Consider the following 26,344-nt stretch of genomic DNA (forward strand, 5'->3'; position numbering starts at 1 on the left):
GCTCACTCTTTGAATCCTGCTCTGATTGGCTTACTGCTGCAATATAGGGATAGGGTGTGCCTGCTATGGACAGGCTTCATCGCAGCAGCAGCAGCCAATCACTGTAACATCAGAGCACAAGTCCCGCCCAACAAGCCCAAAAAACCGCGACTGGCAGAAAAAATAGCCCAATTAAAAGCAACCCGCGAATCGGAAAAAAAAACCGCGAATAACTAAGAAAAGAAGCCCAATCTCGCGGTAAATAAGCGAGGTTGGCAACACTGCTCTGCAGGATCCAGGCCACGCCTTCTCTGTGGCGCAGCGGTATTGGTAGGGGAAGGGGGATGTCATTGCTCCGCCTCCGGAAGCAGGAAGTGGGGGGTGGAAATGAAGAGTGAATAGGAATATGGCAGAAGGAGAAGGGACGCCGAAACAGGAGAAGCCCCAGGAGCAGAGCGGAGGCGCCGGGCGGCAGGAAGAGGAAGAGGAAGAGATCCGGGCTCGGTGGGAAAGGTAAGGACCGCGATGGCGACACTGGCCCAGCGGCCCTGGTAGGGCTTGTCACTTCCGGGAGGGTGATAGCATGTTGGGAGCTGTAGTTTTTGTATGGCAAGTAGCCAAGTGGTTAGATCAGTGAGCTGCAAATCAGGGTTCAAATCCTACTGCCACTCCTTGTGACCTTGGCAAGTCACTGCAGGCATTTTGCGTTAAAACTCCAATCCAGCACATAATTTCCTGACACACAAAGAGAATAACTCCAAAAAAGCTTATAGCTAATATAATAACATATAAATTCTATGTAGATGAGGCTATTTAGCTATTACTTTGCTTAGCATATGCCTCCTACTACCGAGAGAAATTTATTGCCTGCTCAGAGCCGGGGGATTTGGGCTCTGGACAGCCTTCTGAAAGGGGGTGGTCCTCTCAATGACAAGTGTCAGTGAAAAGGACCAATCGGGAACAGCCTTGCCAGAGGAGGATTTCCAGCAGGGGTTTCTGGCCTGTAGGGAGGATTTGGGGTCTGACAAGGGTAATTTTACCGCATGGACCTCAGAATTAGCCATTTCAGGTACAGGACTCCCAGGTCTGACCCACACTGCTTGGTCCATTGGGCCAGACCTTTGGAGTGGTAGTGGGATTTGGTCAGGTCAGCCGCTGGTACTGGTCTGGGTGCCCGATGCCGTTGTGAGCACACAGCCATCTTTCCTGGGTGCCCAATGTTTTTGAGCACTAGAGATGCACAATTTGTCCCTACCTCGTCCTTTTTACTGCACCAGCTCATTTAAATGTTACATTGGGCACTCAGGAGAGGTGGCTGTGTGCACATTAAGAAAACAGGCACTCAATAATGAGCGCTCGTTTTATCACACGTAATATTTGCCTTGAAGTCGTCAGCTCAGTGTGCTGCAGCAGTCAAAAAGGTAAACAGAATATTAGGAATTATTAGGAAGGGAATGGTGAATAAAACAGAAAATATCATAATGCCTCTCTATCGCTCCATGTTGAGACCGCACCTTCAGTACTGTGTCCAGTTCTGGTCACTACATCCCAAAAAAGATATAGTTGCACTGGAGAAGAGTGACCAAAATGATAAAGGGGATGGAACAACTGCCCTATGAGGAAAGACTTAAGCCGGGGGTCATGAACCTTTTTGGCTGAGAGAGCCATGAACGTCACGTATTTTAAAATGTAATTCCGTGAGAGCCATACTAACTACAACCCCGCACCCTCCTGACGCCCCCCAAGACCTCCAAAATTAATTTACTACAAACCCCCCCCCTCCTGACCCCCCCCCAAGACCTGCCAAAAGTCCCTGGTGGTCCAGCGGGGGTCCAGGAGAGGTCCGGGAGCGATCTCCTGGACTTGGGCTGTCGGCTGCCAGTAGTCAAAATGGCGCTGAGGCCCTTTGCCCTCACTATGTCACTGGGGTCGACCAATGGCAGCGGCAGCCCCTGTGACATAAGGGCAAAGGGCCGTCGGTCGACTGGACCACCAGGGAATTTTGGCAGGTCTTGGGGGGGGGTCAGGAGGGTGGGGGGTTGTAGTAAATTAATTTTGGAGGTCTTGGGGGGCATCAGGAGGGTGGGGGGTTTTGTTAGATTTTTACTTTTTTATTAAAGATTTGTCTGCGAGACAGATGCAGCCATCAAAAGAGCCACATCTGGCTCGCAAGCCATAGGTTCCCAACCCCTGGCTTAAGCGGTTAGAGCTGTTCAGCTTGGAGAAGAGACAGCTGAGGGGGGGATATGATAGAGATGTTTAAAGTCATGAGAGGTCTAGAAAGGGTAGATGTGAATTGATTATTTACACTTTTGAATAATAGAAGGACTAGGGGGCATAAGAACATAAGAAATTGCCATGCTGGGTCAGACCAAGGGTCCATCAAGCCCAGCATCCTGTTTCGAACAGAGGCCAAACCAGGCCACAAGAACCTGGCAATTACCCAAACACTAAGAAGATCCCATGCTACTGATGCAATTAATAGCAGTGGCTATTCCCTAAGTAAACTTGATTAATAGCCGTTAATGGACTTCTCCTCCAAGAACTTATCCAAACCTTTTTTGAACCCAGCTTCACTATCTGCACTAACCACATCCTCTGGCAACAAATTCCAGAGCTTTATTGTGCGTTGAGTGAAAAAGAATTTTCTCCGATTAGTATTAAATGTGTTACTTGCTAACTTCATGGAATGCCCCCTAGTCCTTCTATTATTCGAAAGTGTAAATAACCAAGTCACATCTACTCGTTCAAGACCTCTTATGATCTTAAAGACCTCTATCATATCCACCCTCAGCCGTCTCTTCTCCAAGCTGAACAGCCCTAACCTCTTCAGCCTTTCCTCATAGGGGAGCTGTTCCATCCCCTTTATCATTTTCGTTGCCCTTCTCTGTACCTTCTCCATCGCAACTATATCTTTTTTGAGATGCGGCGACCAGAATTGTACACCGTATTCAATGTGCGCTCTCACCTTGGAGTGATATAGAGGCATTATGACATTTTCCGTTCTATTAACCATTCCCTTCCTAATATTCTGTTTGCTTTTTTGACTGCTGCAGCACACTGAGCCGACGATTTTAAAGTATTATCCACTATGATGCCTAGATCTTTTTCCTGGGTGGTAGGTTCCATATTAGGAGCTAACATCGTGTAACTAGAGCAAGGGTTATTTTTCCCTATATGCAACACCTTGCGCTTGTCCACATTTAAATTTCATCTGCCATTTGGATGCCCAATCTTCCAGTCTTGCAAGGTCCTCCTGTAATATATCACAGTCTGCTTGTGATTTAACTACTCTGAATAATTTTGTATCATCCGCAAATTTGATAACCTCACTCGTCGTATTCCTTTCCAGATCATATATATATATAAGTCCCAGTACAAATAGATCCCTGAGGCACTCCACTGTTTACCCTTTTCCACTGAGAAAATTGACCATTTAATCCTACTCTCTGTTTCCTATCTTTTAACCAGTTTGTAATCCACGAAAGGACATCGCCTCCTATCCCATTACTTTTTAGTTTTCGTAGAAGCCTCTCATGAGGGATTTTGTCAAACGCCTTCTGACAATCCAAATACACTACATCTACCGGTTCACCTTTATCCACATGTTTATTAACCCCTTCAAAAAAATGAAGCAGGTTTGTTAGGCAAGACTTCCCTTGGGTAAATCCATGTTGACTGTGTTCCATTAAATCATGTCTTTCTATATGCTCTACGATTTTGATCTTGAGAATAGTTTCCACTATTTTTCCCGGCAGTGAAGTCAGGCTCACTGGTCTATAGTTAGCCAGATCGCCCCTGCAGCCTTTTTTAAATATTAGAGTTACATTGGCCACCCTTCAGTCTTCAGGTACAATGGATGATTTTAATGATAGGTTACAAATTTTAACTAATAGATCAGAAATTTCAATTTTGAGTTCCTTCAGTACCCTAGGATGCATACCATCCGGTCCAGGTAATTTGCTACTCTTTAGTTTGTGAATCTGGCCTACTACATCTTCCAGATTCACAGTGATTTCGTTCAGTTCGTCTGACTCATCACCCCTGAAAACCATCTCCGGAACTGGTATCTTCCCAACATCCTCAATAGTAAACACGGAAGCAAATAATTAATTTAGTCTTTCTGCAATGGCCTTATCTTCCCTAAGAGCCCCTTTAACCCCTCGGTCATCTAATGGTCCAACCGACTCCCTCACAGATTTCTTGCTTTGGATATATTTTTAAAAGTTTTTATTATGAGTTTTTGCCTCTATGGCCAACTTCATTTCAAATTCTCTCTTCGCCTGTCTTATCAATATTTTACACTTAACTTGACAATGCTTATGTTTTATCCTATTTTCTTCAGATTGATCCTTCTTCCAATTTTTGAAGGATGTTTTTTTGGCTAAAATAGCCTCTTTCACCTCACCTTTTAACCATGACTGTAATCGTTTTGCCTTCCTTCCACCTTTCTTAATGCGTGGAATGCATATGGACTGCGCCTCTAGGATTGTATTTTTAAATAATGTCCATGCTTGTTGAACACTTTTAACCTTTGCAGCTGCACCTTTCAGTTTTTTCTAACTATTTTCCTCATTTTATCAAAGTTTCCCTTTTGAAAGTTTAGTGTTAGAGCTGCAGATTTACTTATTGTCCCCCTTCCAGTTGTTATTGTCCCCCTTCCAGTTCACTCCATGAAGTTAGCATGTGGCACATTTAAAACTCATCGGAGAAAATTCTTTTTCACTCAACGCACAATTAAGCTCTGCAATTTGTTGCCAGAGGATGTGGTTAGTGCAGTTAGTGTAGCTGTGTTTAAAAAAGGATTGGATAAGTTATTGAAGGAGAAGGCCATTACCTGCTATTAATTAAGTTGACTTAGAAAATAGCCACTGCTATTACTAGCAACTGTAACATGGAATAGACTTAGTTTTTGGGTACTTGTCAGGTTCTTGTAGCCTGGTTTGGCCACTGTTGGAAACAGGATGCTGGGCTTGATGGACCCTTGGTCTGACCCAGTATGGTAATTTCTTATGTTCATCGAGCCAAAAGGAACACTGGAGGACGCAGCTGTAGGAGGCTCCACCTGCAGACCATTATGGGGCTTTCTTGACTTTTCTGCTTTCTGTCTAGTGTTATTCTTAGGACTTTTTATTTAAATCTTTTATTGTTATGATAGCACTGTGCAAACACCTTTTTTAAACAGTTTTCTGGGATGCATGTTTTTATAATATTTTCAGATTTCTTTATGTGAGCTTATTCTGTTTGTTCTTGCAGTACCCCTTTGCTTAATAGACCCATGATAAGCTTATTATTACTTGATTCCTCACTGCTCTGTTAATAGTATATATTTTTCAACCTAGCAGGACACCGGTTAGCTTTACAGGGTATGGTTCTGATTTTTTTTTTCAGTGAACAGGGCCAGCTCAAGGCAAAGCTTATTGAATATGACACAGAAGAGTGGCAGAGAGATGCTGACTTTGCCGGGCTGCAGAGAATTGGAGGCGTGGACCTGTCCTTCATCAAAGGAGATGAAGCAAATGCTTGTGCTTCTCTGGTTGTTCTCAGCTACCCAGATCTAGAGGTCAGTGGGGTTGGAGTTAACTGCATTCACTCCCTCATAACAAATGATATCTCAAGGCCCATTACAGCACTGTTTATAATAATCGGGTTGACTTGCTATCCATGGAGTTCAGTTGTTTGTTTGTTTATTTATTTATTTAAAATCTTTTCTATACCGTCATTAAGTTTTATATACCATCATGACGGTTTACAGAAAGGCACATATAGAGTTTTGGTAATAGTATTAACATATACAATCTATAAGAAGTGCCATTAAAGTCTGGTAACATAGTTTCATAATAAAGACTATTTGCTGAATGTTATAAATCTTGTCTTTTTCCTACATGTATCAGTATTAATTACATGTATAACTTTGTTGGATTGTCTATTTTATGTTAAAGGTGACATAAAATAATAAAATCACACATATTGAGCTAAGTGCTGTCTGCTGATGTTCTGCTGCCAGCTTTCATTATTCCACTATTCTCTGTTCTCTTTAAAAACCTGGCTTTTTAAACAAGCATTTTACAAACTCTTTTTGAAAAGTTTGAAATCTCTCTGTAGTCTAATTTCTAGGGGCATGGTGTTCCATAGTATAGGTTCAGCTAAGGATAATGCCCGTTCTCTAACTTGGGTCAGTCTTGTTGTTTTAACAGAAGGGGTGGGCTTTGTTAGCAGATCTCAGGTTTCTATGTGGGACATGAACACATAGTGCTGTGTTCAGCCATTCTGCTTTTTTGTCATGAGTTAATTTATGAATTGTGCAAAGTGTTTTGTATTGTACTCTGTGTTCTATGGGTTGCCAGTGTCATTCTGCTAGAGTTTCAGTAATGTGATCCCTTTTTCTTTTGCCAGAAAGTACTCTAGCGGCAGAGTTTTGCAGTATTTGGAGTGGTCTTACTGTTGTGTATGGTAATCCTAAAAAAAAGGGCGTTACAGTAGTTTTGAGAGGATGTTTACTCACTGCTCATACATTTAATCTAAAATTTGCTTTACTTTCAAAAAGCAAATCAGAATGTTGTATATCAAGACCACATACACAGAACATACAGTCAAAACGTTACAACTTCATGTCAATAGAATAAATAAGAACAAAAATGTAAAAAAGAAATAACCAGGTCAATGAGTAAAATGAGATTTCTTCCAGAAAACAAATGCTCCACAAAATTGTTCCTATGATGTAGCTAGCTTTAAATGCCTACCAAAATAACCCAAGTCTTGACACCTTTTCTGAATTTCAAAGGATTTAGTTCATGACAGACTTCTAGGATTAATGCATTCCACAGCGTGGGAGCCCAAAAGACAAAGCAAGTCTGCCTTGAAGATTCTAACTTTAATTAATTAATTTGTTTTTATTTAGGTGTTTTATATACCGTTCTTCCAAAAGAAGAGCACAGCGGTTTACACATTAATAATCACGTCCTTGTTCAATTTTCACAATCTAGGTTAACATTCATATTTTGGGCCAACAATACATCAGTAATTGGATCCTAGGTCATATTCATTCATTCGTTTCCTAGGTCAATGTAATATTGTGTACAAGTTCTAATTCTCCTTATGTTATACTTTATATAGCTCTATATTATACTAATTGCTAGTTATACTAATAATATCATTAGTCCTGACAGTGTTCTATGTTAAGTCATAAGCATTTCTAAAGAGCCATGTTTTCAGTTCATGTTTGAAACTTTCTTTCTGTTAATTCCCTGGGCAACGGCACTCTTAAGGAGGCCAAGCTTAGATGATCCGAGAGACCTGGCAGGACTATAAAGAATCAACAAGTCAGCTGAATATCATAGAACTTCTGGGCATGGCTTTAAAAGACAGCCAAAGTATCTTGAATTATATTCTGCACAAGATTGGTAACCAGTGAAGATGGATTAAAAGCAGAGAAACGTGAATCGGTTATTTACTCTTTCGGATAATAGAAGGACTAGGGAGCACTCCATGAAGTTAGCATGTGGCACATTTAAAACTAATCGGAGAAAGTTCTTCTTCACTCAATGCACAATTAAACTCTGGAATTTGTTGCCAGAGGATGTGGTTAGTGCAGCTAGTATAGCTGTGTTTAAAAAAGGACTGGATAAGTTCTTGGAGGAAAAGTCCATTACCTGCTATTAATTAAGTTGACTTAGAAAATAGCCACTGCTATTACTAGCAATGGTAACATGGAATAGACTTAGTTTTTGGGTACTTGCCAGGTTCTTATGGCCTGGATTGGCCACTGTTGGAAACAGGATGCTGGGCTTGATGGACCCTTGGTCTGACCCAGTATGGCATGTTCTTATGTTCTTATCACATTTCTTTGAACCAGATAGTCATTTTGCCTCAGTATTTTGTAAAGGTTGAAGGCATTTAATAGAAATTAAAGTGCATTATTGTAGTCTAAACAACTCTGTGCAAAAGCATTTATCAGCACCTGTAGATCTTGATGATTTAAAATCTGTTTCAACTGATGAATGTATCACAGATAAAAGAGAGATTGTTGCACCAGGAATGATATTTGATGAGAAAAGAGGAGATTGGAATTAATCCTTCTACCAAAAGTGGTCATCATATCCTATGGAGGTATCCCAAGTCCTGCCATTTGTAATGGAGGATATAAAGAAGCATTCTTCTTATTCACTCATAGTGCATCAGATTTACTGAGGTTTACTTTCAATTTATAAGTATAAAGCCAATGGGCAATTTTGTCAAGGCACTCCTTGAATTTAATCACTTGTTTCAGGATATTTTGAGATCAAGTAAGTGATGACTTGCACGTCCTCTATGTAAAAGAAAATTTAAAACCCCATCCCCTGACTCATTGTTGCAAGCGGGGTTAAATATACGTTAAAGCAGAGGCCAGGACTGAGCCCTATGGTAGGTGCGATATTGCTCTGAAAAGAAAAGAGCCAGTCCAAGACAATAATTTCCAACCTCAGATTGCTCAGCCTTTGGACCAAGAGATGATGATTAATTGTATCAAAGTCTGCAGTCATGTCTAAGAATGTAATGAGCTCATCCTTTTGTTTGACGGTCCTGGGCCTAACCTCATTCATCAGAGCTACTAGTGCAGTTTCTGTACAATGGCCCTGAAAAAAAACCAGACTTGTCTAGTGTGGTGTGCCATTCTTTGATCTAAAAATTTAGACAACCGATTTGACACCACCTTTTCCCAAACCTTGGATATAAATGATTTATTAGACACTGATTTAAAATGATTAATATCTGTTGGTTCTAGTGAATCTTTCTTCAGTAATGGGCGCACTCATGCTTGTTTAAGAGCTTCAGGAATATAGCCTTGCAATAGACTTGTATTCACAATCTCCAATATGGATTTTACTGTATTCAATGCAGGATATATATATATATATATATATATATAATTTTTTTATTATTTTTTTTAAATAAACATTTTGAAGTTATGGGGATCCAGAACAGAGCTACTGTCATTCATTGATCTCAAAATGCTTTCTATTCCAATAAGCATGACTAAATTAAGAGGAGAGTTTACTCGTAAGAACTAATAGGCCAGAAGGTTCGCCATCTCCTGGTGCTGCACTAGATACTAAAATAGGAGGGAACTTGTTCTGAATCTTTTTGTCTCTCTGCTCAAAGGCAATGGCAAAAGTCTCTGGATTATCTCAGAATTAAGGTTATTGGACTTAATAAAGAACTGAGTAATTATTTTAAATTGTCGCTATTTTCTTTCTACCTTTTATAGAGATTTAGAGGTAATCATTCTTAGATCATTTAATTCCAGCTTGATAAAAATAAATTTGAATCTTGCTCACATTTTTATTCTGTTGAGTTTTATATATACAGCAGATTTTGTGGTTTTTATTTATTTATTTTTGGTGCTGCATATTTGAAAGAATGGCCCTCTCAGAAGCCATTCAGATAATATTGTCCCATTTACTAATCTGTGAAAGCAGTCCAAGTCTTCATCTAACAGCTCCAATTTTATATCTTTACAATTCCTGACTGCAGCCAATGGTTTAACCATTTCAACTGTTTAAAAAAAAAAAAAAAAGTTAGCAAATAATGATTTGACCAAGACAGCGCATAATAGCATAAAGAATCTTTACTAAGCTGAATTTGGTCAGAAGAAAACACGAGATCAAGAGAATGCCCTGTTTGATTCAGATACCTACTGAGTCAGAACCAGGTCAGGCATTGAAAGGAGGAAATTACTGTCTGCTAGCCTAGTAGAGTTATCAGCATGAATATTAAAATCTTCTAAAACTAATATTTGGTAGCTCCAGATTATACATTCATTAATGAGCTCATTGGTTTCTAACAGAGAGTAGCCTGGAGTATCGGGAGGATTATAAAGCTGTAATCTGCTTTGATGTGTCATGAAAGGCGGAATATAAATATTAATAAATAAAATTAAAATAGCATCAACCTGGGAAAGAAAATTCAGAGAGAATTCTTCTAATTTTCGAAGATTCAAAACAAATTGTTGCTACACATCCACCATGCCTGGCAGATCTTGGTTTATGTGAAAAAAGGTGTAACCTGGAGGTAGCCCCTGGTTTAAGCCAGGTTTCTATAATCCCTCAATATCTGAATATCGTAAAGTGACAATCAGGGTGTACTTAGCTGTCAAGGAGCAGGAATTTAATAATCCACAGCTAATAGAGGCCAGAGCTGAGTTTTAACCTGAGAGCCCTTTGAGGGATATGAGGACAAAGCGGTATATGAAGTAAACATTTAGAACGAGTCAGTGAGTCACTTTGAGATTTCCTTTCCCCATACAGAGATTCATTTTCTTTTTTTTTTTTTTTTCTTTTTAATATATGAAATTTATAGCATTCAACACAAAACTAATATCTTGGTAAGAAATCATTCATCATAGCTACACATAAACCCCCCACCAATATAGAGGAAATATAGTAGCCATTTTGAATCTCAAGTCCACTGTGAATGCCGGGGTGGGGAGTAAGAGAGAATAGTTTAAAAAAAAAAAAAATTAAAAAAGGGGAGCAAGAAAATAGGCAGACAACAGGTATGAAAAATATATAATCATTCCACATCTAGCATGAAGATGTTCTCAACCCACCCTTGATTTTCTACTAACAAACTTCCAGTATTGTGCTGGGTCGAAAAAAGTATAAATGACCCCGCCTCGTACTTAACCAAACACTTAGCTGGACATTTTAAAAAGAAATCTGCATCCAACTCAATGAAATGTTTTTATAGACCAGAATGTCTTCCACTTGTCTTGGGTCCTTCTTCTTGGATCTAGATGGACCCTAACTAAAGTATCAAAAAGATTTTTGTCCTTATACTAAAAGGGACTTAAGGACCCAGTCTCTGTCTGGTTCTAGAACAAAAGTCACAGTAAGAGTTGCTCTAGTAATTGATGGATCCTGAAAAGACTCTAGCATTGCAGTTAATTCTAAATTATCCATAGGAAGACCATTACCCAATTATTCATCACTACCATCAGGCTTCTTCTTGGCATCTTTATCTCAATAAGTCTGAGATAAAGGTGGAAAAGCTTCCACAGGATGTTTTAATACCTCAAAAACATATTTGTTTAACATTTTCAACCAGTGACATTATAAGAAACATTGGAAAATTTAATATATTGCAAATTCCTTCTCCTAGTAGTTAGTTGATTTATATTCCGCTTTTCAGGCACCTCAAAGCGGATTACGTTTTGGCACTACAGGGTATTTCAGCATTCTTCAATGGTTCAAGCTGCTTATGTTGAGTTTGATTATCCTGGATGAGTGCAGCATTAGCAGTCTGAAGATTGGCGATATCCTTCTTGCACTTCTTCAGACTATCAGAATGATTAAACAATACTTTTATCTTTAGAAGAGAATTTACAGAAGGTGCAAGGACATATTTAATTGGGGCAGGTGTTGGAGCAGCAGAAAAAGCCAAAACAGACAGATGTTCCTCTCCCGTGATGTCAAGGTTGTTTATTCCTACCTCCACCCGACTTACGCTTTCAGGGGCCATAAGCACAGTACAAGACTGAAGATTCCCCATAGCATTCTTTCCCGGCATTTTTCAGAGTTGCCGGCGACTTCTCTCCCACGTCACAAACTTGTGCTGCTGCTCTCATGAGGTCCTTGTTGGCCACCACAATCATGCAGGCAATGGAGCTAAGAGAAGCCTCGGGGGACGTGAAATCATTTGGAGTTCCTTCTGCTCGAGTCTCACCAGCAAACATTTCGCCTGAGGCTCCAAACTGTGCTTGCCGTGAGACAGAACTGTCAATAGTGCCCACAGTGGGGGTGAAAGCAACAGAGTAAAAATGTTTACCCTTCCTCTTAACCATGCTGGTAACTACCAGTCAGAGCTCCCAAAAGCAGCTTCATCTGCTTCACCTTGACTCCTTCCTTGCTCCTCCAAGCATTAATTTTTCTGACCCGCCATAAGGTCATAGGTAGAAGCTAAGTCCAGCATCTTGTCATCAGTCGTCAACACCAAGTAGCTAATAAATTTCCATATTTCAGGAATCTACTTAGGTCTAAGACACAGGCCTCCATTGAAGATGTTTGTATTATACTTTCTCACAGGACAAGCAGGATGGTTGTCCTCACAAATGGGTGACATCGAGGATGGAGCCCACCACGGAAAACTTCTGTCAAAGTTTAAACAGAACTTTGACTGGCCCCTACTGGGCATGCCCAGCAAGGCACTGACCCTGCAGCCAGCAGGGGTCTCCCTTCAGTCTTCTTTTTTCCGCGCAGCAGCTGCCACGCGGTGAAAGGAGCTCTCTTACCATGTTCCTGACAGGAATTCGGTTTTTTCTTTCCGAAGAAAATTTGCCCCTCAGGGGTCTCCCTTCGACAAATTTTTGTCACCTCCGCGAAAGCCGGTAAGTTTTTTGCCGATTTTCATCGACTGCCGTCGATTTTGGCCCTAGAGGCCTGTTGGCACTTACCAATCCCGCGGCTAAATTTGGCCCTAGGCCATGGCGACGGGGTTCCGTCGTTGTCCGGATTGCACCCGGACTATGTCAATCACAGATCCCCATCGGGTCTGTGTTCTATGTTTGGGAAGTGAGCATGATGTCCTGACTTGCACTAAATGTGCCCTAATGACACCTAAGGGTCGTAAAGCCAGGATGGAGAAGATGGGGCTCCTCTTCCATGCACCCACCCCAACGCCATCGATAGCATCGACGTCATCGGAACCGGCACCGTCGAAGTTGCACCACCATCGTCAACCCTCCGGTGACCGTCCTCCACCGATGACTTCTCGGCCGTCGACTCCTGTCCCCTCCCCGGATGGGCGAGGAGATCGGAAGGATAAGCATCGCCATCGACGGCACAAGTCTCGGCCCGTCGAGGATCCACAACCATCGACCTCTGAACAGGCCGAGCCACCGACGAAAAAGCCTCGGTCAGACCTGGCACCGTCCACGTCTCGTTCGCAGGCACCGAGGAAACCCTCACCCTCCCGGGGTGCGGGGGCCGTGATCCCACCGGTTACGGTGGTACTTCCGGCCCTGTCTCAGCCTCCCTCTCCCGTCGAGCCGGGTATGGTTACCCCTGGTCTCCGGGCAGAACTGGACCGGCTGGTCCAGGAGGCCATCGAGAATGCGATGCGAAGATTCCAGCCTCCACCGGCACCGCCTCCGGCACCGATTCCGGCACCGCCTCAGGCACCGACCTCAGCACCGACTCTGCCACCGAGGAGGGAACCGACCACCGAGCCTCTAGTGGAAGCGTTGGCACCGATACTAAATCGTATGGAGGCACTCATGCGCGCCCTTCCATCGGTGATTCCAGTAGCACCGACTACACCATCATCTCCGGAAGGACATTCATCGACAGGAGAAACACCGTTCCGAATTCCCCCGTCCGGTGTCGTTCCATCGGTGCCTTCACATACCTTTCCACCGATTTATCCTTCGGCTCCATCGATTCCAAGATCGGCACCGATTCCATCGGTAGCCCCGAAGCCCTCGATGCCGTTCACAGTTCCGCTTGCAGCACCGATTCCATCGATGCCTTTGGATCCTCTACCAGGTCCTTCAGGACTGCAAGCCCTACATGATCCTTATGATACCTGGGGTGATGATACATCTTCAGATACAGATTTACCATCCCCACCATCTCCTACAGAGAGTAGAAAACGATCTCCTCCTGAAGATCTCTCCTTTATAAATTTTGTAAAGGAGATGTCAGAAATTGTGCCTTTTCAGCTGCAATCTGAGACCGATGACAGGCACCAAATGATGGAGCTGCTCCAATTTCTGGATGCCCCAAAAATCATCGCTTCCATCCCCATTCACCAGGTATTTCTGGATCTTTTAAAGAAAAACTGGGAATCACCTTCATCTGTGTCACCAGTAAATAAAAAAGCTGACTCAACATACCTCGTTCAGTCAGCACCAGGATTTCAGAAGTCTCAACTGGATCATCGCTCTGTTGTAGTTGAGTCTGCGCAAAAGAAGGCCAAGCGCCTAAAACCACACTCTTCCACTCCCCCTATCAAGGACAACAAATTCCTTGATAGTGTGGGAAGGAAAGTGTATCATGGGGCTATGTTGATATCTCGCATAGCTTCATACCAACTTTATATGACTCAATACAACAGAGCTATCCTTAAACAGATGCAGGACTACGCTGACACATTACCGGACCAATACCAGCCACAGCTTCAAGCCCTCCTTCACAAAGGATTTGAAGCTGGGAAGCACGAGATCCGAACGGCCTACGATATCTTCGATGCTTCCACGAAAGTCTCAGCTACTGCCATCTCAGCCAGACGTTGGGCTTGGTTAAAATCATCCAACCTTCGCCCAGAGGTCCAGGATCGTCTAGCCGATTTACCCTGCTTGGGGGACAATCTGTTCGGAGAACAGATTCAACAGATTGTGGCGGAATTGAAGGATCACCACGAGACGTTGAAACAACTTTCGTCTGTTCCATCTGAGGTATCCTCCAAACCACCACCTAAGAAGGACTCTAAAAAGTCATTCTTTCGGCCACGTCGTTATTACCCTCCGTCGACTAGGCCTCGTCCGGCTCGATCCTCCACCAGACCTCAGCTACGCCAACCTCGGAAACAAAGACCTGCTGTAGCCCCACCTCCCGGGCCTGCGGCAGGCCTTTGACTTCCCGACACGGAGCACATGCCATATCCCACTCCCCCACATCCCTGTAGGGGGTCGTCTGTGCCACTTTTTACAGCATTGGATACGGATTACCTCAGACCAGTGGATGCTGACAATTATCGCACAGGGTTACCACCTCAATTTCATAACTCTTCCGACAGACTCCCCGCCTCTTCAAGCGTGGAGTCTATCCAGCCACTTGACTCAATTACAACAGGAAGTATCCCTTCTTTTGCAATCAAATGCTATAGAACCTGTCCCTCCCTCTCAACGAGGCAAGGGATTTTACTCCAGGTACTTCCTAATTCCAAAAAAGTCAGGAGGGCTACGTCCAATTTTGGACCTTCGGGCCCTCAACAAGTACCTTCAAAAAGAAAAGTTCAAGATGGTAACCCTGGGCACGTTACTCCCTCTGCTGCAGAAAGGGGATTGGCTATGCTCCCTCGACCTCAAGGAAGCTTATACCCATATTGCGATAACACAATCCCATCGCAAATATCTGCGGTTTCTAGTAGGCCGCGACCATTATCAATACCGAGTACTACCTTTCGGTCTGGCATCTGCTCCACGAGTCTTCACCAAATGCCTCGTAGTTGTAGCAGCATTCCTCAGGAAGGAAGGTGTCCACGTATACCCCTATCTGGACGATTGGCTAATCAGGGCCTCCACCCCTCAGATTGCCCGGTCCTCCCTACAATTGACAATCAACACACTCCTTTCCTTAGGGTTTCTTGTCAATTACGAGAAATCTTGCTTCGTCCCATCTCAAACCTTATCTTTCATTGGGGCAGACTTGGACACCTTACAGGCAAAGGCCTACCTTCCGCTTCAACGGGTCCAAACTCTCATGTCCCTAGCTCACCAGCTCCAGTCTCAAGACACGGCCACGGCTCGCCAGTTCCTCATTCTCCTAGGACACATGGCATCCTCGGTTCAAGTCACTCCCATGACCCGACTAGCCATGAGAGTAACACAATGGACTCTACGACACCAATGGATTCAAGCTTTTCAGCCTCTGTCCTCCATAGTCACAGTCACACAAGCGCTGCGCCTATCCTTAACCTGGTGGACGACTCAGGTCAACCTCCTTCAGGGCTTACCCTTTCTTCCACCGGATCCGCAAGTAATCCTAACCACCGACGCTTCTCACATCGGTTGGGGAGCCCATGTGGACAACTTTCAAACCCAAGGGTTATGGTCCAACGAGGAAGCCGAACACCAGATCAATTTCCTGGAACTTCGAGCAATCCGCTATGCGCTCCGCACTTTCAAAGATCATCTCTTTCATCAGATAATCTTAATCCAGACGGACAACCAAGTGGCCATGTGGTACATAAACAAGCAGGGAGGCACAGGCTCCTTCCTTCTGTGTCAGGAAGCTGCGCAGATCTGGGCGGAAGCCCTCTCCCACTCCATGTACCTCAGGGCCACTTACCTGCCGGGAGTAGACAATGTATTGGCAGACCGGCTGAGCCGTGTCTTCCGACCGCACGAGTGGTCACTCGATCCTCTGATAGCGACCTCTCTGTTTCACAAGTGGGGTTCTCCCCGCATAGACCTCTTTGCGTCCCCTCAGAATCACAAAGTGGACGATTACTGCTCTCTCATTCGGAGCCAGCACTCTCGGCCGAGGGATGCATTCTCCCTCAAGTGGACAACCGGTCTGCTCTACGCATTCCCCCCACTTCCTCTTGTGTCAAAGACTCTCGTGAAGCTACGCCAGGACGGAGGAACCATGATCCTGATAGCACCTTACTGGCCACGCCAAGTATGGTTTCCAATACTCCAGGATCTCTCCATCCGCAGGCACATTCCTCTGGGAAAGGACCCGCATCTGCTCACTCAAAACGACGGATGCCTCCTCCATCCCAACCTCCAAGCCTTGTCCCTGACGGCATGGATGTTGAAAGGTTAGTCCTCCAGCCTTTCAACCTTTCAGATTCCGTTTCTCGAGTCCTGATAGCTTCACGAAAGCCTTCCACAAGAAAGTCTTACTCATACAAATGGAAAAGGTACACATCATGGTGCACTTCTCAGTCCCTTGATCCCCTTTCCTGTCCAATTTCCAAATTCTTGGACTATTTATGGCATCTCTCTGAATCAGGTCTTAAAACCTCTTCCATTAGGATGCATGTCAGTGCGGTAGCCGCCTTCCATAAAGGTGTACAGGGTGTCCCTATTTCAGTACAACCCTTAGTAACACGTTTTCTTAAAGGCTTGCTCCATCTGAAGCCACCCTTACGGCCTCCGGCCCCATCCTGGGACCTTAATCTGGTTCTTGGTCGTCTAATGAAACCTCCTTTCGAACCTCTGCACTCCTGTGAGTTAAAGTATCTCACATGGAAAGTGTTATTCCTTTTGGCTATCACTTCAGCTCGCAGGGTTAGTGAATTGCAGGCCCTAGTTACCTATCCGCCTTACACTAAGCTCCTGCAGGACCGGGCGGTACTCCGCACTCACCCTAAATTTTTACCTAAGGTAGTTTCGGAGTTTCAAATTAATCAATCCATCATACTACCTATCTTTTTTCCCAGGCCCCACTCCAACTCTGGAGAACAGACCCTGCATACCCTAGACTGTAAACGAGCTCTAGCTTTTTACCTAGACCGTACAGTTTCTCACAGGACGAGCACTCAATTATTCGTCTCTTTCCATCCTAACAAGTTAGGACAACCTGTGGGTAAGCAGGCTCTTTCCTCCTGGTTGGCGGACTGCATTGCTTTCTGCTATGAGCAAGCGGGCATCCCTTTTCAAGACCGTGTCAAAGCACACTCTGTGAGGGCCATGGCGACGTCAGTGGCACACCTTCGATCGGTGCCGCTTCCTGACATCTGCAGGGCTGCAACCTGGAGTTCTCTCCATACCTTTGCAGCCCACTATTGTTTGGACAAAGCTGGAAGACAGGACTCCATCTTCGGCCAATCTGTCTTGCGTAACCTTTTTCCAACGTGATGTACCAACATCCTTCCACCTTCCCGGTAGGGTGCGGATGCCCTTCACCAAATTCCACCCCAGTTGTAGTGCCTGTTGCACGTCGTTGGGTGCATTTGGTGCAAGTCAGGACATCCTCAGCTCGGTACTCACCCATTTGTGAGGACAACCATCCTGCTTGTCCTGTGAGAAAGCAAATGTTGCTTACCTGATGTAACAGGTGTTCTCACAGGACAGCAGGATGTTAGTCCTCACGAAACCCGCCCGCCACCCCGCGGTGTTGGGTTTGTTTTGTTTTTACTTTCTAGGCACTGCCTGTAGCTTTGAAAATCAGACTGAAGGGAGACCCCTGCTGGCTGCAGGGTCAGTGCCTTGCTGGGCATGCCCAGTAGGGGCCAGTCAAAGTTCTGTTTAAACTTTGACAGAAGTTTTCCGTGGTGGGCTCCATCCTCGATGTCACCCATTTGTGAGGACTAACATCCTGCTGTCCTGTGAGAACACCTGTTACATCAGGTAAGCAACATTTGCTATTCCACAAACCTTTATAATAAAGGCCATTTCATGCAGTTTTACATTACATTTTCCTTTACTGGGTTTGTTCTGTAGTTTGTATGTTGAATAAGTAAACCATGGACATGGTGCAGCAGGAAAGGATCCTGTAGCAAGGACCTGCTCTCCAGGTGATGCATTGTCCTTTCTCACTGAGGATATCTCCCCAAGGCCTACTGCCCAGGAGGGAAGGGTTAGTTCGGCCGTCATAATTATCAGGAATGTAGATAGCTGGGTGGCTGGTGGGCGTGAGGATCGCCTGGTAACATGCCTACCTGGTGCGAAGGTGGCGGACCTCACACGTCACCTAGATAGAATTTTAGATAGTGCTGGGGAGGAGCCGGCTATCATGGTATATGTGGCACCAACGACATAGGAAAATGTGGGAGGGAGGTTCTGGAAGCCAAATTTAGGCTCTTAGGTAGAAAGCTTAAATCCAGAACCTCCAGGGTAGCATTCTCTGAAATGCTCCCTGTTCCATGCGCAGGTCACCAGAGGCAGGCAGAGCTCCGGAGTCTCTATGCGTGGATGAGACGATGGTGCAAGGAAGAGGGATTCAGTTTTGCTAGGAACTGGGGAACTTTTTGGGGAAGGGAGAGTCTCTTCTGAAGGGATGGGCTCCACCTTAACCAGGGTGGAACCAGACTGCTGGCACTAACCTTTAAGAAGGAGATAGAGCAGCTTTTAAACTAGAACAAAGGGGAAAGCCAACAGTCGCTCAGCAGCGCATGGTTCGGAGAGAGGTATCTTCAAAGGATACTAATGATGCATTAGAATTAGGGCATCCCGACAGTGAGGTTCCAATAATAAGAAAAGTAGTCCAAGTGCCTATAACTAAAAACTCACCTAAGCTAAAAAATTCTAACTTATCCCTATTGATTAAAAAGCAGAATGAAAATACAAACAAAAACCAAACTTTGAAATGTTTGTATGCTAATGCCAGAAGTAAGATGGGAGAATTAGAATGTATAGCAGTGAATGATGACATAGACTTAATTGGCATCTCAGAGACATGGTGGATGGAGGATAACCAATGAGACGGTGCTATACCGGGGTACAAATTATATCGCAATGACAGAGAGGAGCACCCGGAAGGCAGTGCCGCGCTTTATGTCCGGGATGGCATAGAGTCCAACAGGATAAACATCCTGCATGAGACTAAATGCAAAATTGAATCTTTATGGGTAGAATTCCCTTGTGTGTCGGGGAAGACTATAGTGATAGGGGTATACTACCGTCCACCTGTTCAAGATGGTGAGACTGACAGTGAAATGCTAAGAGAAATTAGGGAAGCTAACCAAATTGGTAGAGCGGTAATAATGGGAGACTTCAATTACCAAAGTGGAACTCAAGTAATTTTTATGTCTAGTAGCTTAAGAAGGTGTCAGCAAGCCTGACGTTGTGTGATTTTTTCAGAGACACCAACCGGTCTTCTCAATCATTCACCTTCTTTAAATTTTAATGTTTTCAGAAATATTTTTCTGGATTTTTTTGCTTTTTTTCTTTTAAAATAGTCCTCCATTCATGAAAAACAGACTCTTGAAGAATTTTACTTTTACATATAACAGCCCAACATGGCCAGTGTTTCATTGATTAGCTTCTTCAGGGGCATGTAAAGAACATATAAACAAGAGTCTTTGTCCTGTAAAAACGATAAGTTATACTTCTTAAAATATTATTATCATGAAGAAGATAAGTATACATTTCTTTATCTTGAATTAATCAAGCTACCCGTTCAGAAGGACGTAACGTCTCAACTTTTTCAACCAAAACAAGGAGGAGGGATCGAAGCCGAGGCTCGTGTCTCTTTAAATCTTCAACTGTTCTATGACGTCACTAATTATGTAAAATATTCATGACTTGTCTTCTTACAGTGATCTGTCAACCATAATAAACCATGGTAAATATATAAACTATCCTAAAAATACATGCAAATCTAATTCAGCATTCAGTCCCATCGGTGCAACTGTGTTAAATCAAAAAATCCAATGCTGCTCAGACTGTAACAAAAGGCGCTCTTGATCTTCACTGCGCCAATGCAAAGGAACATGATCAATGGCACAAAATTGCAAATCAGCAAAAGAGTGTCCAAATTCTATACAATGTGGGGCGGATTTTAAATGCCCTGTGCACGTAAATCCGGCCAGATTTACGCGCGCAGGACCCTCGCACGCCGGCGCGCCTATTTTGCATAGGCCGCCGGAGCGCGCAGAGCCCCGGGACGCACGTAAGTCCCGGGGCTTCGTAAAAGGGGCCGGGGGGGCGTGTCGGGGCGTTCCCGAAATGACGCGGCATTTCGGGGGCAGGCCCGGGGGCGTGGCGCCAGCCCGGGGGCATGGTCGAGGCCTCCGGACCAGCCCCCGGGTCAGGTGATGGCGCGCGGCTACACACGTATCTTATAAAATCCAGCGTACTTTTGTTCGCGCCTGGTGCGCGAACAAAAGTACGCGATCGCGCAAATTTTTAAAATCTACCCCTGTGTCACTAAAGGTTCATCTTCTCTCACGTTATTAATATTTGATCGATGATCGATCATTCTTGTTTTTAGTACCCGTTTTGTCTTTCCAATGTAAAGATGTAGACAAGGACATTGTATTAAGTAAACAACCATAGACGAATTACAGGTGGTGTTATGTTTCAAATAGATCTTGTAACCAGAATCCACTGTTAGACAATGTTGAATTGACATCGATGACCCACATACTGAACAATTATGACATGGTTGATGTGAACCGGTGGAGTCTTCAGATACTGTCGGATCATTTGAACTGTCTGATCTTACTAAAACATTTTTTAGATTAGTGGCCCGGGAAAATGTAATGCGGGGTGGAATCTTAAAAATATCATATAACTGTAAAATATGCCAATTCTTTAAGATAGAACGACGAATCTCTAATGCAGCTGAAGAATATGGTAGAACGCAAGTGTGACGTGAATCTTCATTTGCAGGATGAGAAAGGAACAGCCATTCACGTTGACAATATTTAGCTCGCTGATATGCTTTGTGAATACACTTCCGAGGATACCCGCGTGCCAGAAAACGCTCTTGTAAAATTTTTGAATGAATTTCAAAATCTGCTGTAGTTGTACATAAGCGTCTCGCTCTAATAAATTGACTTACTGGTAGATTTGTCTTTAAATTATTTGGATGGGCACTAGTATAGTGCAAATGCGTGTTGGAACTAACTGATTTACGAAAAAGTGACGTTGCGGTGGTTAACTAATGACTCCCTTTTGATAAGACTTTTTAATTACCTCAATATTGACTGGGTAAATGTATCATTGGGACACGCTAGAGAGATAACGTTCCTGGTTGGAATAAATGATAGCTTTATGGAGCAATTGGTTCAGGAACCGACGAGAGAGGAAGCAATTTTAGATCTAATTCTCAGTGGAGCACAGGACTTGGTGAGAGAGGTAACGGTGGTGGGGCCACTTGGCAATAGTGATCATAATATGGTTAAATTTGAATTAATGACTGGAAGAGGAACAGTATGCAAATCCACGGCTCTCGTGCTAAACTTTCAAAAGGGAAACTTTGATAAAATAAGAAAAATTATTAGAAAAAAACTGAAAGGAGCAGCTACAAAAGTAAAAAATGTGCAAGAGGCGTGGTCATGATTAAAAAATACCATTCTAGAAGTATGGTCCAGATGTATTCCACACATTAAGAAAGGTGGAAAGAAGGCAAAACGACTACCGGCATGGTTAAAAGGGGAGGTGAATGAAGCTATTTTAGCCAAAAGATCTTCATTCAAAAATTGGAAGAAGGATCCAACAGAAGAAAATAGGATAATACATAAACGTTGGCAAGTTAAATGTAAGACATTGATAAGACAGGCTAAGAGAGAATTTGAAAAGAAGTTGGCCATAGAGGGAAAATCTCACAGTAAAAACTTTTTTTTAAATATATCTGAAGTAGAAAGCCTGTGAGGGAGTCAGTTGGACTGTTAGATGATCGAGGGGTTAAAGGGACACTTAGAGAAGATAAGGCCATCGTGGAAAGATTAAATGATTTCTTTGCTTCGGTGTTTACTGAAGACGATGTTGGGGAGGTACCCGTACTGGAGAAGGTTTTCATGGGCAGTGATTCAGATGGACTGAATCAAATCACGGTGAACCTAGAAGATGTGGTAGACCTGTTTGACAAACTGAAAAGTAGTAAATCACCTGGACCAGATGATATACACACCAGAGTTCTGAAGGAACTAAAAAATGAAATTTCAGACCTATTAGTAAAAATTTGTAACTTATCATTAAAATCATCCATTGTACCTGAAGGCTGGAGGATAGCAAATGTAACCCCAATATTTAAAAAGGGCTCCAGGTGCGATCCGGGAAACTACAGACCAGTTAGCCTGACTTCAGTGCCAGGAAAAATAGTGGAAAGTGTTCTAAACATCAAAATCACAGAACATATAAAAAGACATGGTTTAATGGAATAAAGTCAGCATGGCTTTACCCAAGGCAAGTCTTGCCTCACAAATCTGCTTCACTTTTTTGAAGGAGTTAATAAACATGTGGATAAAGGTGAACCAGTAGATGTAGTATACTTGGATTTTCAGAAGGTGTTTGACAAAGTTCCTCATGAGAAGCTTCTAGGAAAAGTAAAAAATCATGGGTTAGGTGGTGATGTCCTTGCGTGGATTGCAAACTGGCTAAAAGACAGGAAACAGGGAGTAGGATTAAATGGACAATTTTCTCAGTGGAAGGGAGTGGGCAGTGGGGTGCCTCAGGGATCTGTATTGGGACCCTTACTTTTCAATATATTTATAAATGATCTGGAAAGAAATACGACGAGTACTAGTGTGCTTACACTGTCAGGTAATATATACAGAGTGAGATAATCAAATTTGCAGATGATACAAAATTGTTCAGAGTAGTTAAATCACAAGCAGATTGTGATAAATTGCAGGAAGACCTTGTAAGACTGGAAAATTGGGCATCAAAATGGCAGATGAAATTTAATGTGGATAAGTGCAAGGTGATGCATATAGGGAAAAATAACCCATGCTATAGTTACACAATGTTAGGTTCCATAGTAGGTCCTACAACCCAAGAAAGAGATCTAGGCGTCATAGTGGATAACCCATTGAAATCGTCGGTTCAGTGTGCTGCGGCAGTCAAAAAAGCAAACAATGTTGGGAATTATTAGAAAGGGAATGGTAAATAAAACGGAAAATGTCATAATGCCTCTGTATCGCTCCACGGTGAGACCACACCTTGAATACTGTGTACAATTCTGGTTGCCGCATCTCAAAAAAGATATAATTGCGATGGAGAAGGTATAGAGAAGGGCTACCAAAATGATAAGGGGAATGGAACAGCTCCTCTATGAGGAAAGACTAAAGAGGTTAGGACTTTTCAGCTTGGAGAAGAAATGGCTGAGGGGGGATATGATAGAGGTGTTTAAAATCATGAGAGGTCTAGAGCGGGTAGATGTGAATCGGTTATTTACTCTTTCGGATAATAGAAAGACTAGGGGGCACTCCATGAAGTTAGCATGTGGCACATTTAAAACTAATCGGAGAAAGTTCTTTTTTACTCAACGTACAATTAAACTCTGGAATTTGTTGCCAGAGGATGTGGGTAGTGCAGTTTAGTATAGCTGTGTTTAAAAAAGGATTGAATAAATTCTTGGAGGAGAAGTCCATTACCTGCTATTAATTAAGTTGACTTAGAAAATAGCCACTGCTATTACTAGCAACGGTAACATGGAATAGTTTTTGGGTACTTGCCAGGTTCTTATGGCCTGGATTGGCCACTGTTGGAAACAGGATGCTGGGCTTGATGGACCCTTGGTCTGACCCAGTATGGCATGTTCTTATGTTCTTACATTCCTCTGTGGTTGTATTTTGTAGACCCCTTTATCTCTTCCAGGCAGGATTATTGTCCAGGGAAGTGACCTTGGTCCTAAAGGTTTGATAGCTTAACAGGGATATTCTACTGTTCTATTGGTTTTCTGTTAACTAACTTCCGTTTTCCAAAGCTGTATATTCACCCTAAACACTGGCAAACTAAATCCCAGCACAGACAGAGGCAGAGCTGACCAGTAGCCAGTAAGAAAACCTTTGACTCCTCACCAACTCATCCTGAGCATTAAAGGACACTTGGTTTTGCATTCCTACACAGATGTTGTGTTGTCACATATGTCTTTTTTGCCGAGAGGATAGTAAAAAAAAAAAAAAAAGAATATGTCCAACTTAGCAGCAATTTAGAAGTGGCAGATGAGTTTGGAGAGAGAGGAAGCAAAAGTGTATCTTGTTGTGCTGTCCCTGCTCTGGTCCTGAACCTGTCTCTCTCCTCCTGGGCTCACAGGTTCTCTACGAAGAGTGCCGGATGGTTACTCTGACTGCGCCCTATGTTGCTGGATTCTTGGCTTTCCGTGAGATGCCTTCACTGGTTGAAGCTGTTGAGAGACTTAAGGAGAAGGATCCCAGTCTGATGCCTCAGGTGAATCCCAGCAAGCATCTCTTGGGCCAGTTATGCAGCTGTTCTTTATAGCTTTCTTACTTTTGCCATTGAGCCCCGTACCCACTGACCCAAATGTTATCCTGCTGAAAGTGCTTATTCTTCTGCTCCCCAGACAGTTCAGGGCTGAGCATTACCTCAGAAGCTGGGGGGAGGGAGTCCCAGTCGTTGCACAGTGGCGACACCCAGTGGCCAGATTTAGGGCCCATGATTTCAGGCTTTAGAAGGACCCCGGTGCAAGGTCCCAGCCGAGGACTCTCGCTGCAATGACTGGATTAAAGTAAGTTGAGAGGGGGATATATCATGGGAGGAAAAAATGCCCGGGTAGTTGGGAATGAAGGTTTAAGGTGCTGGATCCCGGACTGGGTTCTGATTGAGCTGGAATCCAAAAGGAGCAGGAGGAAACTGCTGGGAGCAGAAAGGAAAAAAAACCCAAAGCAAAGTGCTGTTTGGCCTGGAGGTGTCAGAAAAGGCACCATAGAAGAGATGCCTCCTGCTAGTATTACAGACTTCTGCTCTGTGTTCAGGTAGAAGAGGATTCTCTGCAGATTAGCTGTGGGAAGACTGATGTCTCGCCTGTGATTTCTTCCAGGTCCTCCTTGTTGATGGTAATGGTGTTTTGCATCACAGAGGTAACCCTGCACCTGAGCATCGCTTGCCCCCTCTTTCTTGTTTTCACGCTGCATAGGTAATGAAAAACACACTAAGCAGGCAGTCTCCAAAAACAGAAGTATCATAATCCCTTTTTCTTGGAATATTAGGGCGTTGTATTGGGAGGGTGTGACCTGAAACAGCTGCCTGAAAAGGACGGATACAGTCTCACAATAAAAGCCCAGACTTGCCCTGCTATAGACTTTGGGTTTTCTATTTTTGGGTCTTTGGTCCATAATCTCATTTTTCTCCTCTCTTATGGGGCGTTGTCCTTATTTACAATTCATTCTTATCTAATCACAGTTCTCTCTGATTTGCTGGAGCAGTCTTTTACTGCCTGTAATCTCCACACATTCTAAAGTTAAGACCGCAGGGTGTCATTTCTCTGGATCTGAGAGTCCCTTCATAACAGAAGCCTAGAACAGAGGTAAAATCTTAGCAGTGAAACCCACCTTTTCATGGCACAATCGGGCCATATTCTCTTGATCAGTTTTTGACAGCTAGCCTTATTGCACAGCTATTCAACAAAGTGCCCCAGCCTTTATTTGCTGATTAGGGCAAAAATCTTACCTTCCTGCAAGATTAAAGACAATTGCACAGGATTAATACGGTTTGCTGTGGGATAAGGACTGGCAGCTACCCTTGCAGGTCCCCCGTCTTGAGGATGAAGGAACTCAAATGCTGAATATATTGGGGATATAAAAGGAGAGCACCGACTCCCAGCATCCTGTTGTAACTCACTGGCCTCACCACCTGTCTTCTGGACTTTGCAGGATTTGGGGTGGCTTGTCACCTGGGGGTCCTCACTGGCCTTCCCTGCATCGGCGTGGCCAAAAATCTCTTGCAGGTGGCTGGCCTGGAGAATAATGAACTGCACAAGGAACAGGTGAGACAGAGTGAATGGCTGAAGACAAGGCAACTACAAAAAGCGTCATTCACCAGGAGGTGTGGGAGGGAGTAGTGATGTAGTTTGGCAGGAGTAGCTAGTTCCTAAGCAATCACTAACAGGAGAACCTGCTAGCACTGCCACCTTGCATCTAAAAGAGTATTTGAGTGCAAGAACCTCACAGGCACGTTCTCTCTTACCCCTTTAGCTTGTATAGATGTTAACCCTGGGGAAAAAAGGAGGGATGAGAAGGAGAGGGTTGTCAA

General features: G+C 43.6%; 1 protein-coding gene across 4 annotated transcripts in view; it reads left to right on the plus strand.

The window, feature by feature from the left end:
• Window positions 1–177: 177 nt before the first annotated feature.
• Window positions 178–26,344, plus strand: part of ENDOV (endonuclease V) — a 55,156-nt gene continuing 28,989 nt past the window's right edge. Inside the window, exons 1-5 of one of the 4 annotated variants that reach the window (XM_029599194.1) lie at window positions 179–492; window positions 5,371–5,542; window positions 24,389–24,523; window positions 25,134–25,173; window positions 25,966–26,078. In XM_029599194.1, coding sequence (XP_029455054.1) covers window positions 386–492; window positions 5,371–5,542; window positions 24,389–24,523; window positions 25,134–25,173; window positions 25,966–26,078 — 567 coding nt within the window. In that variant the 5' untranslated portion in view covers window positions 179–385. Of the gene's footprint in view, window positions 493–5,370; window positions 5,543–24,388; window positions 24,524–25,133; window positions 25,174–25,965; window positions 26,079–26,344 lie in introns of all 4 variants that reach the window. The other 3 variants (XM_029599196.1, XM_029599197.1, XM_029599195.1) reach the window with 3 other exon arrangements.

Source organism: Rhinatrema bivittatum, chromosome 4 (assembly GCF_901001135.1).
Source record: "Rhinatrema bivittatum chromosome 4, aRhiBiv1.1, whole genome shotgun sequence".
NCBI lineage: Eukaryota > Metazoa > Chordata > Amphibia > Gymnophiona > Rhinatrematidae > Rhinatrema > Rhinatrema bivittatum.